General features: G+C 45.2%; 1 protein-coding gene across 1 annotated transcript in view; it reads right to left on the minus strand.

The window, feature by feature from the left end:
• The window catches only part of RSF1 (remodeling and spacing factor 1), a 54,690-nt gene extending 40,131 nt beyond the window's left edge, over positions 1-14,559 (minus strand). Inside the window, exon 1 of the mRNA XM_052669467.1 lies at positions 14,326-14,559. Coding sequence (XP_052525427.1) covers positions 14,326-14,521 — 196 coding nt within the window. The 5' untranslated portion in view covers positions 14,522-14,559. The remainder of the gene's footprint in view (positions 1-14,325) is intronic.
• Positions 14,560-14,700: the final 141 nt, after the last annotated feature.

The following is a 14,700-nucleotide window of genomic DNA, read 5'->3' on the forward strand; positions in this document are numbered from 1 at the left end:
TTGAAATAACTGATCGTTAATTCATGCACAGGCAAGCACTTGACTCTCTGAAGCTGCTGGGAGCACAGCCTGTAAATGTGAAGACATGGCAAAACAAGCAACTTTCATTCTGGCCAGTGAAAATCAGCAGGTAAGGGCCTCTCTGGGAGGATGGATGTTCCCTGCTGAGGCACCTGGGTCTCCATTGTAAGAGTAGTAACTATCCAAGGCTTTCAGACCATGAGCAAAAAAATCTCTTCGTTTCCTTCCTTACCACTCAATACTTCTATAATAAAGAGAATCCACGATGAAAGTGAAAAGAAAAAGAATGTTGTGCACAAGAAACACAAGGAGCCAGTCATGTAAGGGCAGCAGTTCTGGCCTCAAACCAACTGAGAAAGGAAAGAAGTGGGTGTGAATCCTGCTGGGAGGTGTTGCAGAGTGCTGAGCTACTTCTGGTCAGCCCATAGACAGCACATGGACAGGACACTCCTAGAGAGTCAGCTCATCATACAGCAGGCATCTGACATCAGCCAGAGGGGCTGCACTCAGTAAACGTGGGGAGGTTCATTCTGTTGGCATCAGGCAACCAATGCATGTAAGGTCTTGGGGGGTATAAGAGCCTTACCAGCTACTGAGATGGATTAGTCTCACTCAAGTAACCTCTTACTCTCCCCTTCAGACACTGAACTGTCACTGCAAACATGGTCTCAGTTCATGAGGTTTACCTGTGTGCAGAAATTTCTGCTAGACAAAAATCAATTCTCTAAGCATGGCAGCATTTAACTTTCAGAATAAGCTCATAAGCCCTGTTATATTAAAATGGAATTGTAGTATTCTCAGTGCAGGGAAAAACATCAGGATGAAAGACATGACCAGAAAAGTGTATATTCAATAGCTGAGAAGCCTCTGGTTTTGTTTTAGAGTCCCCTTTACACACATCACAAATGTAACAAGTTTATGTACATAGTGTCAGAGAGTAAGCTGAATGCAAGTTCATTACAGGAAAACAAGAACAAATTTAAATGGTTTTTAAATCTGGACTTTGTTTAGTTACTAGAAATATCCGTCTGCTGGCAGTTCTGCTAAGTTTCTTAGATGTTGGCTGACAGTTTTCTTCATCATTAACAGAAGGATGCTGATTGCACTATAAGCCAACCTTTGCAAACACCTCTCACCTCAACAACAAGGCAACATTAAGAGATGCAGAGCAGGCTGAATAAAACCACTTTTCTACACCAAGTTTCATGGCCCAGGTAATGTTACCACTCCTCAGTGGAAAACACAGAAAACGTTCAGAATTCTTTAGTTTGTTTTTCCATCTATCAGATGAGTTGTACCAGACAGCTATTTCTGCCCTTCTGGGGGTTCAAAATGGAGGTGTTCAAGAACCACATGGACGTGGCACTGAGGGATGTGGTGGTGGGCAGGGGCTGATCGTTGGACTCGATGACCTTCAGGGTCCTGGCAAGCTCACTGATTCTACGATATAGAAAGGCAAGTATTTTCTCTTGTCATTGTTGACCTCACATGCATTTATCAGAGTATTTATATGCTGGGCTTCACCTGTGGGCTTATTTTTTTCTGCATTGTACTTTCTATCAAGTCTTGTAGTTAATTAGAAAACTTGCACCATCTCATCCTTCAATTACACAGCAACTGTACAGATACAATGTTTCTTGGCAGTTTCAACTCTTTGACAAGGTAGATTATAGCAGGAAAGGGAAAACGGTTTTAAGTTGAGGGAGGGAAGATTTAATTCGGATGTCAGGGGGAAATTCTGTACAGAGGGAGTGGTGAGGTGCTGGAACAGCTGCCCAGAGAGGCTGTGATGCCCCGTCCATCCCTGGATGTTCAAGGCCAGGTTGGATGGGGCCCTGGGCAGCCTGGGCTGGTATGAAATGTGGAGGTTGGAGGCCCTGCCTGATTCTCTTTGACTGTCAAATATTGCAGATACCACTTCTGGCAAACTCAGGTCACAGCATATAAAATGTTGTCAGTTCAGTGGATCTTAAAGAAATTCCATGGTGTAAGCAAGCCGTGAATTTATCATGAATATATGATGATACATATGATGAATTCATGTAGAAAAGGGAGTACTGTGACTAAGCATCTGGTATTTTACAAACAGTAGCATTACGTGAGACTTCTTTAAGGATCTGCAGAAGCAAAACATGAGGGTGAAAACCAAGTCATCCTGCTGCACAGAGCACACTTCCCTGTCAGCTGGCAGGGAGCAACTGCACATTTGTTCTGCTCTAAGGTAATGTCAGCTCCTGACTTTATCAGCAGTTCAAGTGAAAATTTCTAACGTTTTACAGAAACACAGAGATCCAGAAAAAGATGCAGCACATGTTGGAGGTTTGGGCAAAACACTCACAGAAGTGCAATGTTTGCAGCAGCTGACAAGGAAGGCAGCCATACAGCTGGATGAAAGTCATTCTGCAGATGAAATCACAAGCATAACATTTTATGAGTTTTATCCAATTAACACAGAATTTGAGGCTTTTTTTTAACAATTCTTTCACAGCTAGTAGCAACTTTTCTCCATTATTTCTTAGGAAACCTAGGGAGCAAGTGAGAACAGAAATGTTTAGAAGTAAAACTGAGATAATTGCCTGACGAAGTGCTAGCAGTAAATAGAAAACAGGTGCAGGGTTTGGCCAACTTTCTTAAGCTTAGGTCTAAAGAAAATACAATTATTCAGACATACAGAACAAGCAAATTGTATGTGAGCTAACAGAATCCCAGACAAAGTGAGAATTCACAGAAGGTTCAATCCTTGAAACAAAGATCTGAAGTCAGAACTTCTACAGGCAAACTCAAGTTTTCACCTGCTAATAACATCAAAATATCTACCCTGATGATGTAAGTAATTGCAAGGAGCAGTTCTAAGCTTGGGGCTGTCGCAGCTTCACGCAGGACTGCCAGCTTTGGGGTCCACTTAGGCAGACTTGAAGCTACAAAGCTAGAAGGAAAGATGGTTACACCCTGAAGGGACACTGGGTTTCATTCTAACATACGGCCATTACTCAGAAGTCAGGTTTGAGATACAAAGCCATAACACAGCCAAGCACACAGGGACACTGTCAGGAACTGGAAAGAACCGAGTAGGCTGGGCTGCAGCTCCAAGGAAGGTGCTGCAGTTTAACAGTCTCCCTAAATCTTTCCTTCCTACACAGACAGACAGAAGGGGAACAAACCCTGGCAGTGGAAGCTGCGTTCACGCACAGCACTTGGAACAGAGAAAGATGAAACACATCAGAGCCACAATGAACACAACCCAGGTGTTGGGCAGTGACCACCATCTGCTGCTTCAGAATGTGGGCAAAGAAACCCTAAAGCACAAGGCTGAGAATGCCTACCCCCAGGCACCTTTAAATACTCCTCTTAGATGATGCCTGGTTTAACTTAGAAGCAAGAAACTTCTTCCTTTATTTTTCAATATTTTTAATACAACTCAGTATACCTTAGCACAGAATCACAAAATCACAGAATGGCCAGGGTTGGAAGGGACCTCAAGGATCACAAAGCTCCAACCCCCTGCCACACGCAGGGCCACCAACCTCCACATTTAATACCAGCCCAGGCTGCCCAGGGCCCCCATCCAACCTGGCCTTGAACACCTCCAGGGATGGACGGGGCATCCACAGCCTCTCTGGGCAGCTGTTCCAGCACCTCACCACTCTGTGTAAAGAATTTCCCCCTGACATCCAATATGCAGCTAAATCTTGTTTGCTCTAGCCTCAGTAATAACTTGCAGCAATCAATTGCAATTATGCCACATGTGAAAGACATTTCAATTTTAATCACCTTTAAGTTTTATTCAATACACCACTGTTGTTTCTACAAGGCCAGAGGAACACCAATCTGTGGGAGCCATAGTGCACATCTCTGAAGCCATCAGTATCCACTCATCTTATCTCCTTCTGTTTTCTTAGCAAATAAAGTACCCATGCCATAGAAAATAATAATGATAAAAATATGAAATTCCTCTTTACTTCCTCTTTAGTTCTACCACAACAAGAATTCTCTTTTCTCCAGCCTGCTTCCTGTTGGTTAATTAGTTTGTGCTTGGGCGATTACCACTCCGATGCTGATACATGTTGAGTGCTTGCTGGCTACAAGGGCTGAGTGCCCCACCATGTCTCTTCCTCTGCCAGGGATGGATATGAGCAGGGTGGAGAAAGCAGAGACCGCTGGCAACATCAGTGTGCATTACCACGTCGGGCTGCAAACAGTGTGGGCAAACTGCACGCTCCATGGCTCACCTGATTCCTCCTGCCACTAGGAATCACATCAAGGATGGGCATGATAGTTCCTGTTGTGGACACATCAGGTGAAGTTGCAGCAGAACACGCGTCAACCAGCGTAACCAGTGACCTCCTTGAAAGACTTTCTGCATATATACCTAAGTATTCCATCAGTATATCCATGCTTAAAAGAAGTCAGAAAAAGAGAGTATATCATCTTTTTCTCTGGAGAAAAACTAAATGTAACATCAGAAGTACGAAACTACAACTTCATAAAGTTTATCAAAAACAGACGTAAAAGCTTCTTCAGTTTGATCCCCTCAATCTTTGTTAGGCTCCTTGCTCTATGCTAGTTGCTCTGTTTTCCACTTCTGCACTCTGATTTCAAGCCTTTATATTTTTACTACTTGTATTTCTAAACGCTTGCAGAAAGCCAGACGACTATCTGAGCCTGGCAAAGCAGCACGCTTTCATACTATTAGCATGTACATCATTTCCTAACACATCAGTTTTATCGTATTTCATCTTTATTGCCAGAAACACAGCAGAACTAGAACGAGGATATCACAAATTAGCCTAATAATACATTATGCAAATAGGTTACTTAAGTTCTCAGCAGTGTCCTTATTTTAATTATTGTAGCTAACGATTTCAGACATCCGTTTCCCAGCCTGCTTTCTTTTCTCTACGCCTTTTCTCTCCAAACCCACCTCAGACTCGCTAACTTCCTTCTCACCACTGCCAGCTCCCAGTACATCCTCCTGGGCTTTGTCAGGATTCCATTTCCACCCCTCAAACAGCTTCTGCTTGGCATCAAAACATCCCGCTCTGAAGCTTATCTTCACTTATCCTGCTTCCATTTTGGCAGACACGAATTCAGAGACCTCCTTTAGCTTTGCAAGCAGGCTGTTCCTAGGACACATTCAGCATTTTTCCTCCTTGACCTCTGACTGCTTCCGGGCTCACTTACCTCTTCCAAAAGCTCTCTTCTACTGTATCAGTTTTTTCCTACCCACTGTAACCTTTCTGAACCAAAGCAGATTGCTACTGTGCCACTGAGGAGGTCAGCAGTTAGCTGCAGAATGCCTAAGTTTAAAAACATGCTTTAAAGGACAGTTTTGCCCCTTCGTGGCAGCTCCTCCAGCAATGGAGGAATGTTTCCACGCCAGTTCCCTTCCAGCAAGCCCTGCAGACAGTCCTGCTCTTCACCCGGTGCAGGGGAAGCTTTCCAGCTGAACGCCCAATATGCAGTCCTCCACCTGGGATGCTTTCTTGGGATGTGTTAACAGCATCACACCACAAGCTCTGGGGCCAAACTAGGATTTTTATACACTTCTACCATCCACAAATTAATTGGCTTTTGTGAACCATCATCATTTTTCTCAGGAGGAAACCATTATAATCCTGTAGTCATTAACACTAAAAGGCAACAAACGTGCCCTGGCACTTCTGTTACCAGATAGCTGTAGATGAGCTGGAAAACAGCCAGGTGTACCAGAGGGACACAGAACTGAGGAGGAAACAAAGTGATTATTCACGTCCAAGTTCTGTTTAATAACCAACTTCATTCAACACAGCACTGCTTCAGGACTTGGCCAACTAGGACTGACTGCAAGGTGAGACAAGTGGCACAGCCTAAGACAGTCAAAAGGCAAAATATTTTTTCTACAAGGCCTAACTGATCGTGATGGAAAGAAACCTCGCCTTTATGGGGCAGCTGTTGAAGCATAAAAACCTTCAGAAATGGGCCCTGCCTCGCTTGGAGAAACAGTTTGTTTTTTCCCTCTGACCATTACAGGCCTCAACAAGGTCACAATTTCTCCTATAGTTCTCTGAAATCCTCCAGCACCTCAGCTGTAAGAGCTCTGTGTCACTCCTGGGGAAGAGAAATGACTGCACCAGGCTGATGGCAAACTGCGAATGGGAGACTGACAAATGCTACAGGCTGCTAAGAAAACTTGTTAATGCCAATGTGTTTGTGGAGCTTTGCAGAACAACCAGAGCAAAGGAGAGCTCATTGACTGGGGAAGAAGGGTGGGGATGGAAGGAGAGAAAATGAAATTAAACAGGCTGGAAAGAACATCACAGTGTTATCAACAGCCACAGACCTGGCTGTGTTCTACAGCCGAAACAAAACCTATGCTGTTTTTGCAAGGCTGGAAGGAAGCACAAAAATACACACTCCTATCCAGACTACATTATTTATTTCCCAGCAATTTTAGTATCTCGATCAAAATAGATAATTTCATTAAGCTCCAAAGCCACAGACACAGAGCTCTGTCCCACCACTGGCATCCAAGTAGGGACTGGTCACAGCAGAGGCTGAGCACTGAGGAACGCCACCATGCCCATTTGTCCCTCTGGTGAGCAGTCACACCAAGTGCTGAGTAAGTCCAAACAGCACAAACCAGAGGAATACAGCCATAGCTCACGAGTGCTGCAGAGTCCTGAAGAGATCTTCTGGTTGACATGGATCCTTCCAGAGAACCCCAAGAAAGCCAGCTTTGAGGAACCAGTGAGCACACTGACCCAGCACTCTTTTTAGGACCATATATATTCCTCTTCCCATCACTTCTTGCCAGCTCGATGGCTCTGGTCCCTCCCTTGCACCACCAAAAGGAAACCTTGCTGTCCCTCCTGCCTTCTGCCTCCAGTGGGACATTACTACCAAGCCACAAAGCACCCAGACCTGCCAGGTACTCAGGCATATTTCTTCCTGGGAGCTGTCATCTATCAGCTACTGCAGAGCACGGGGACACCACAAACAGATATTCTGTTTTAATCTTCGTATCAATAACACCATGAAATTTCCAGAAGTTCTCCTGGGTTTCTCAGTTTAGCAGGGGCCATAAACAAGCTCATCTAAATGCAACCTTCAAAATGGGCTCAGAAGTGGGGGTACCAGGCAGGGAGCACAAGTAACAGCACACGGCTGACCATTCTCACATTTGATAGTATTACCATGAACGAATCCCAAAGAAAAAGGAAAAAAAAGCCCTGTTCAAGTCCACTGGGAAAGACAAAAGAAAAATAGATTTAAAATAATAAAAGAGAAGAAAGAAAACCTCTGGACTATAAGCTACTGGATGCTGGAAAAATACTTGGAGAAACTCTTACAGCTTTTGTCAATCCCTGCAGTTGACCAGCACCAAGGACACAAGACTGATGGATGGCTGATTCCATCTGGAAGGGTTTTCCTGCTGCTGTCAAATCACATTCTGTAGCTGTTTTCCCACAACACACCCAACCAGCAGCACCTACCTCTAATACACAATACAAAACAGGTGCCAAATATGATATGCCCTGAATTCTATGTTCCTGAAGATTGGGATGAAGTACAGCTTAGATTCCTTTAGCCACCTGGCTGTTTAGTAGCGCTCAGCATCTTCTGCCAGGAAAGAACCTTGTTGAAGCTTAAGTTTCCCAGTGGGGATGCTATTTTGAATGTGCCAAAATAAGGCCAAGAGCTTGACAATACGTAACTCCTAGCTTCCATGTGATGGTGTCACTGAAAACTCAGTTTGATGTTTGTGAAGCTCTTTCATGCAGATATCCGACAACAGGGCCCATGAGCTTCTTTCAGTAAACAATTTCACACCAGCCAGAACTTCCACTTGCATTCCTGAACCTCACAAACTTGTTTAGAAGTAAGCAATCCTTGAGACTCTGTGGCTTAGGAGTACCATCACCTTTTCTGAAAAGCTCTTCTCCAGCTCTGCACCACCTGATGCACGTCTGAATTGAACAAAGCCACCCACCAGAAGCACATCACCCTTCCTCAGGGGAGGCACAAAAACCTGAGTTAAGTCCTGGTGGGGCTGAGTTCTAGCAGGAGGACTCTGGCGTTCTGTCAGGGCTGAAATCTGTGCTCCGAGTTCCTTTTCTTCATTCAGTGTGGTATTTTGTGATCTTCTTCCCTCAAGCAGTGTTACTGACAGAAACTGGACCTGCTCATTTACCCACAAGTACTGTGTTTGTCCATCTTCCATACAGGATCTGAAGAAATGTGGAGCCCAGCTGGAACTCACAGTGGTGTTCCCAGCCCAAGTTCCAGGTGAGATGACACGCCGATGAATCTACAATAGTGATAAGAAGTCTTGCCATGGAAAACTAGCAAAATAGGAATAGTTAAAACAGAGATAGGCATCCATACTCTGTTATGAAGCAATTAATTCCAAGATAACTTAATTCATAAAGGAAGAAATTAAAAGTGCATGTTGGTAAGACACACTGGTCTTAAAGTCACACTAATCCAAAATGACTGAAACGCAGTTTATTATATAGGAGAGTATAGAGAACAATTATTTTTGGTTCCTACCTCCTCCAAATGTAGCCCTGATGTACTTTGAGCTCCAAGCAGCTGGAGTCCACCTTCAGCAAACCAGTTACCTCAATGACTAGAAACGTGGTGCTGCATAACTTGAAATAAACCTCTGTGCAGAGGGGCACAACCTCTGTCATCCTCCAGAATGAAACAAGGACAGCAGTAACACAGTATGTCCATAAGTTCACTAGGTACACACTTATTTGCAAGCCCACTGATCAAATCTGACATTCTGATTCTACAATACCTTCTTGTTAAGTTAAATAGATTGCATTTTCCTAACAGGTGGATTAACAGCTTTGACAATGTTTAAAGTTTGGTTCAGTCCCTCAGTACAGCAGGACAGCAGCCTTCTACTTCACATATATATATTTATACATGCATTCAAGTTTGACCTGTGTGTAGGTGACAGCTAACTGATTTAAAGCAGCAGTTACATGTATTATTCACACAGGGCACGACAAGATACAAGCACAGGCCCACAAAGCTGATAAGAGAAACTTTGGACTACTTGACAGATCCTGACGGCAGCAGCAGCCCTAGGATATTGTTATACCCACACTTAACATGTCTGGTGATGAATATCCAGCATTACCTGATGTGGGAACAAACTCCTCCCACCCAGCAGAATGACCATCACCAATAGTAGATGCCAGAATTTCACAGTCCACATGAGAGGGCAGTACATGAATATACAGAATCACAGAATTACAGAACTGTAGGGGTTGGAAGGGACCTCTAGAGATCATCGAGACCAACCCCCAAACACCTTTCTGCACTGAAATCAGACAGAAGGTTTTAAGCACCATATTAGCCACTCAATTAGCATTTGACTACTTCCATATCACATTTATTTTCTCCTTTAAACATTAAACAATCCTCCGTGGATTTTGAAGGCTATGCAGTCTATCATGACTTCTGTCTGAAGTCACATCAAACCTCATAACTTCTGATCAACACTGTACAGACAGGCTTGGTCTCAACTATTAAACAGAAACAATCACACCAACAGAACGTTTTCTTCTTAAAATGAACACTCCTATTCTTGAGCATGAAAGTCTGTTAGACTCCTAGTCATCAGGTCTTGTTGGCTTTTGTTTGCTGTATTAAACAGGCACAGAGCTCCAGGTATGCTTCTCCCATACAAGTACTCAGCAGCCATATAAAACACCGTTAATTTCTTCAGAGGGTGGTGAGAACCATTAAGCTTAAAGCAGTAAAGCTTTCCAAAGCTATTGGGATGACAATAGGAAAACTGACATAATCCACTGAAACAAAGGGCTTCAGCCTCCAACGTCCTCAGAAAAAGAGAAAAGATGCAAGATGTCTAGGAGACGTAGAAAAATAAAGCAGCTTGTAAAGCTTAACTTACTGATCTGAAGCATGGTAGCTCCAAGGAAAACATACTTTGAGTTCCACAATGTGGTATCAGGTATACTTTAAAAAATTTAAAGAAGCCATAAATGACTTGCACGGGTTTCCCACTGCCTCTAACCTCAGCTCCCATTACAAAGCTAAACAGGGGGAGGAAAGATTTACTAAAAAGAACCTACTATGGAGCACCTGCGTCTCACTGCACCTCTTTACACCACTGAAATCTGAGCCAGCACACAAAGAGCGCTGTTATTATCAAACTCCAAACTCAACACATTTGGTTGGTAATGAAGAGACAAACATCAAGGCTGGCTCAATCTATCAGGAGGAGACTGCCAAGGATCTACGGAGATCCAAGACATTCTCTTTTTGCTGTTCTCAAGATCACCTTTAGCTTGATCATTGCTGGGAAGACTCTGATGCTGCTTTGCTGGAATACACAGGCATGCAGACTTGTTACCATTCTATCAACAACAACTGAAAGCCCACAGTGCTAAGAAAAGCCTGCAAAAACTGGGGAGCTAACAGAGCCTAAGAGGCTTTGGGAAAAGCCATTCACCTCAGTGAGAAGTTCTCCCATTCATGCACTAGGGAACCTGGCACACCAGCAAGCCTTTTGAGTAGTCATGTGTAAAATTACATCTCTGTTGTGCAAGCTAACGTTCTACTAATATTTCCATTCACGAGAGACAAAGTGCTTAATTAACATTTACACCAATTCTCAAGCTATTTACAAACACAAAGGAGGTGGTGATTTGATATCATGGTTCCTTAAACACAGCCCCAAATGCAGATATAGTCCTTACTCCCCTTCATCATATATATTAAAATATTGAACTGTTCTTCTGTTACAATTAAAGCTCCTCGTAAAACGTCCTAAGTGTGTTCATGAGAACAACTATTGTTTTACTGCCAGTATTTGGTCCAATGTGCAGTTTTGCTCTTGTGAGCAAGCAGATACAGGGATAAGGTACTACCCCACATCCTAGAACCACCTTATTAGGATTAGTTCTGCATCTAAAAGTACTGTAATACGGGGGGTAACGACAGCTCAGTGCTCATACTTCAGAGTTAAAATAATACACTGAATCCCTCACTAAATCCTAAGAAACAATTTACTGTGAGGCATGTCAATTAGCAAGCATTTAAGAGAGCAGTGCCACAAACCGAAGAAACAATCAACTTTCTTCATTTCCAAAGAAGCTGAAGACTGTTGTAACTGTAACCCAAGCCTTGATATTGTCTACAAAGCAAGAACTACGATTTTTAAGGGCAAGATCATTATTCTTCCTACAGCAAATTATTCACTAAATGACCATAGTCTCATGACTTTAATTGAACAGTCACGTCCTACAAATGAACCACCAGCATCAGTTGAGCTCCTGTGTTGTCCGGATTTCTGAAGGCTGCTTCCACACGCACACATTCATCCCACCCCATAAGACCACCCAACGACGACGAGCAAAACCAACGTCACGTCACCATTTTGCTATTCAGGCACGATTTATGCTGCCCACCAGATCCCAAAGCACATCTTATAAGATGGTTTGTAAGTTTTGACAAGACCATGCTTCTGCCCACACAGTTAATATCCAAGCAAGCCAAACAACTGAGGAAATCCACTCATCCTCCAGCACTGTTGTCACTGTAGCAGAGGTAATACGGCACAGCTCAAACACCGAGCGTGAATGAAATCTCAGAGTCCTATCAGAAAGATCTGCCCTCTTCCTAGCTGTAATGCCAGCTCTACATCCATGCAGCATCCCTTCCTGCAGAAGGTTACACCTTGTTTCTTTAGCAATTAGAACAAAGAGCTTGTTCATTATTAACAGGAAAATGTAAGGCTGTTATACAGCTAATGAACAATGCTCAAACTTGAGCTCCTTGAGGTGCGTGGTTAGAAGTTACACTGACATCTTCCAACATTAACTCTGCAGACGTGAACTAAAAAAAAGAATCAAACACAAACTTATGGAGCAGCTGACCATCAGAAAACCATGAGCTCTAACCACTGTGCACCCCAAACTATTCACTTCTCTCCCTCGTCACAAAATGAACGTGGAGAGAAGCTCCTCAGAGACATTACCTGCAAGCTGGGATTTAAAGCCCATTCAAGATTCTAAGCTTAGAAGAAAAACACCCTGAAGTTTTGTGGCTATTTGTTTACTTTTTTTAATACATATATTTCTGTCAATGTAAGTCCACTGTCCACTTGGTAGCAAAAATGAAATTGCATACAACTGAACTGCAAACCTCTTTTGTTCTCCAAAGAAAAACTACACACTCTTGGTGCAACGGATGCTCAGGAGAACATTTCTTCAGTTTTCAAACAACGCTTAGCAACTTTCTGACTTACACACATCAGAGAAAAGCACTTGGGGAACTGACCTGTCAAAATCACACAGAGAAATGCAGTCTCTGCAACTGTTTTTCCAAAAGCTTAAAATACTGTGGCCAGCAGCTACCAGCCATGTTCCCCCATTCAAGAGAAAAGCAAAGAGTTGGCACCCATAACATCCATAACTCACCCCTACCATGAACTTCATTCAGCAGCTACTCAAGAGAAAAGCTGAGTTGTCTTTCTATTCATGCCCCCCCAAACACATCAGGAACTGAAATATTTTTATCAAATATATACATTTAGAACACAGCTCACTACCTCAACCTTTAATTTTACTTTATTCTGCAGTCTGCACACAAGAAAAGTCACATGATAATTGACATTTTTTCACACATTAAGCTTCGTTATCTTTACAGACATTATTTCAAATTGATATTTTCATTACATATTCAAACTTTAAGCATAACAGTGGCTTTTATTCACAAGTTCAGCAAAACTTGAACAGAACAATACTTCTGTGAACTACCTTTTATGTAACAGGCAGAGGAATGCAAGGGAAATTTAAAATAAACACCTGTGTTTCCATAAGTTAACCCTATTTTTGGATCCCACTTTTTCTTTTCATATTCATTAGGTACAGGACAGCACAAGGAGCAGTAAATGAACTGCATTACATTTTGGCTGGGATGAACTCACAGATAGGATGCGTGCACTTTACATAAAGAAAACCAATTTCATTCCAGGGTTGTATGACAAGGAAGGAGTCAGATCTGGGGGGAAAGGCGTTCTTTTTGGCCCCAAAGCAGCCCTGGGCTGGGATTCTCCAGCAGCAGGAAGTTTCTATGGGGCCTGCCGAGCATGCGCTGTGAGCCCGGCAGTCTCCCTATGTGGCAAGAGTGCAGAGGCAACAAGCAAACCAATAATCAAGGCAGAGAGCAACAAGCACCTTCCCCTCCGAATCCCTGCTGGCATCCCTCCCCTAGGCCCCCGCGCTGCTGCCCAAGGCCCTCCTGCAGCCATCACAGGGAGATCAGGGTCTGGCAACCTAACCCTTGGTGTGCTGAAGGGAAAGGAGAGGAGAAGCAGGCAGGACATCCCCTGTCTCTGCCAACTCAGGGGGTGTCACTGGGGGTGAGCAAGGAAGAAGCTCAGAGCCACCATCCCAGCTGTGAGAGGAGGAGGAGGAGGAGGAGGAGGAAAGGGGGGGGGGGGAAGGAAAGGATGGAGCACAGCACAATGGCTGTGTGGGGGGGGGAGGGGGGGGGTGGGAGGAGGAGGAGATCACCCACAATAGCAGCGCTGGAAGGGGGGGTGGGGGGGGGAGTTCTGCGTGCCCCCCCCCCCCCCCCCCCCCCAAGTACACAGATCAGGGAGCAGACCCCTCTTCATTCTCCACCCCATGTAGAGGAGAAAGGAAAAAGGGGGGAGAACGGGAGAGGCAGAGAGAACTGCCCACTACCACTCCGCACTCTTTTTGGTTTAGGGAAGAAGTAGAAAGGGACGCAGGCTTGGGGAGTAAGGAGAGGGGAGAGGCAAAGTGGCAACCCTCAAGCAGTGAGAAGGAGGGAGGGGGAGAAGACTAGATGCTGCCACCATTGGCCTAAACAAACAAGCAAACAAACAAACAAATAGTTATTTAAGATAAGCTTAAATAACAAGGAACTGATGGAGGAGAACACAGCACTGAGGGGGGCCACCACCTTCCAACGCCTCACTGAAGGGTTGGGGGGGGCAGAAAGGCAGCACCCTCCACATCCAACAACTACCCCTATATGAGGGGGGGCGAAAGAGGCATCGGGAGGCTCCATCCTTCCCCCCCCACACCCCGAGGCTTCACTCCGGGAATCCCAGGCCCCTCCTCTCCCTCAGCGCGCTCCACCCCCGGGGCTGGGAGGAGGCGGGGGGGGAACAGCCCCGGCCCCCTCCCCCCCCCAATACACACAGCCCTAGAGCCCCTCACAGCGCGGCCTGCCCCTTCCCTGAGGCGCGGGGACGAAGGATGGAAGGGGAAAGGGGAGGGGAGAGCTGAGGGAAGGGACCCCCAGGCCGCTCACCCTGGTCTCCAGGTTCCTGTGGAGGCTGTAGGACGCGCTCCAGATCGGGGAAAGGCAGCTCGGGGAGATCCAGCAAAGCACCGTAGCGTTCGAGGAAAGAGCAAACGACGGCGAAGTTAGGCCAAGAGCCCGGGCAGCACGGGCCGGCGGGAGGAGGGGGAGGCGGCGATGGAGCCGGAGGAGCCGCCGCCGCCATCTTGGACCCGGGGATGGAGAAGGAGCTGAGGAGGGGGCGGGGAGGGAGGGGGCGCTGCCGAGCTGCGCGCCGCCACGATCCCACAGTGCACCGCGAGAGGCGGGGAGATGGGGAGGCGTCGGCCAGAGCGTCTCCGGGCGGCTCCTCTCCTCCGCGTGCGGCACGGGAATGAAAACAAG

This window comes from Tympanuchus pallidicinctus, unplaced genomic scaffold, assembly GCF_026119805.1.
Source record: "Tympanuchus pallidicinctus isolate F22 unplaced genomic scaffold, pur_lepc_1.0 scaffold11, whole genome shotgun sequence".
NCBI lineage: Eukaryota > Metazoa > Chordata > Aves > Galliformes > Phasianidae > Tympanuchus > Tympanuchus pallidicinctus.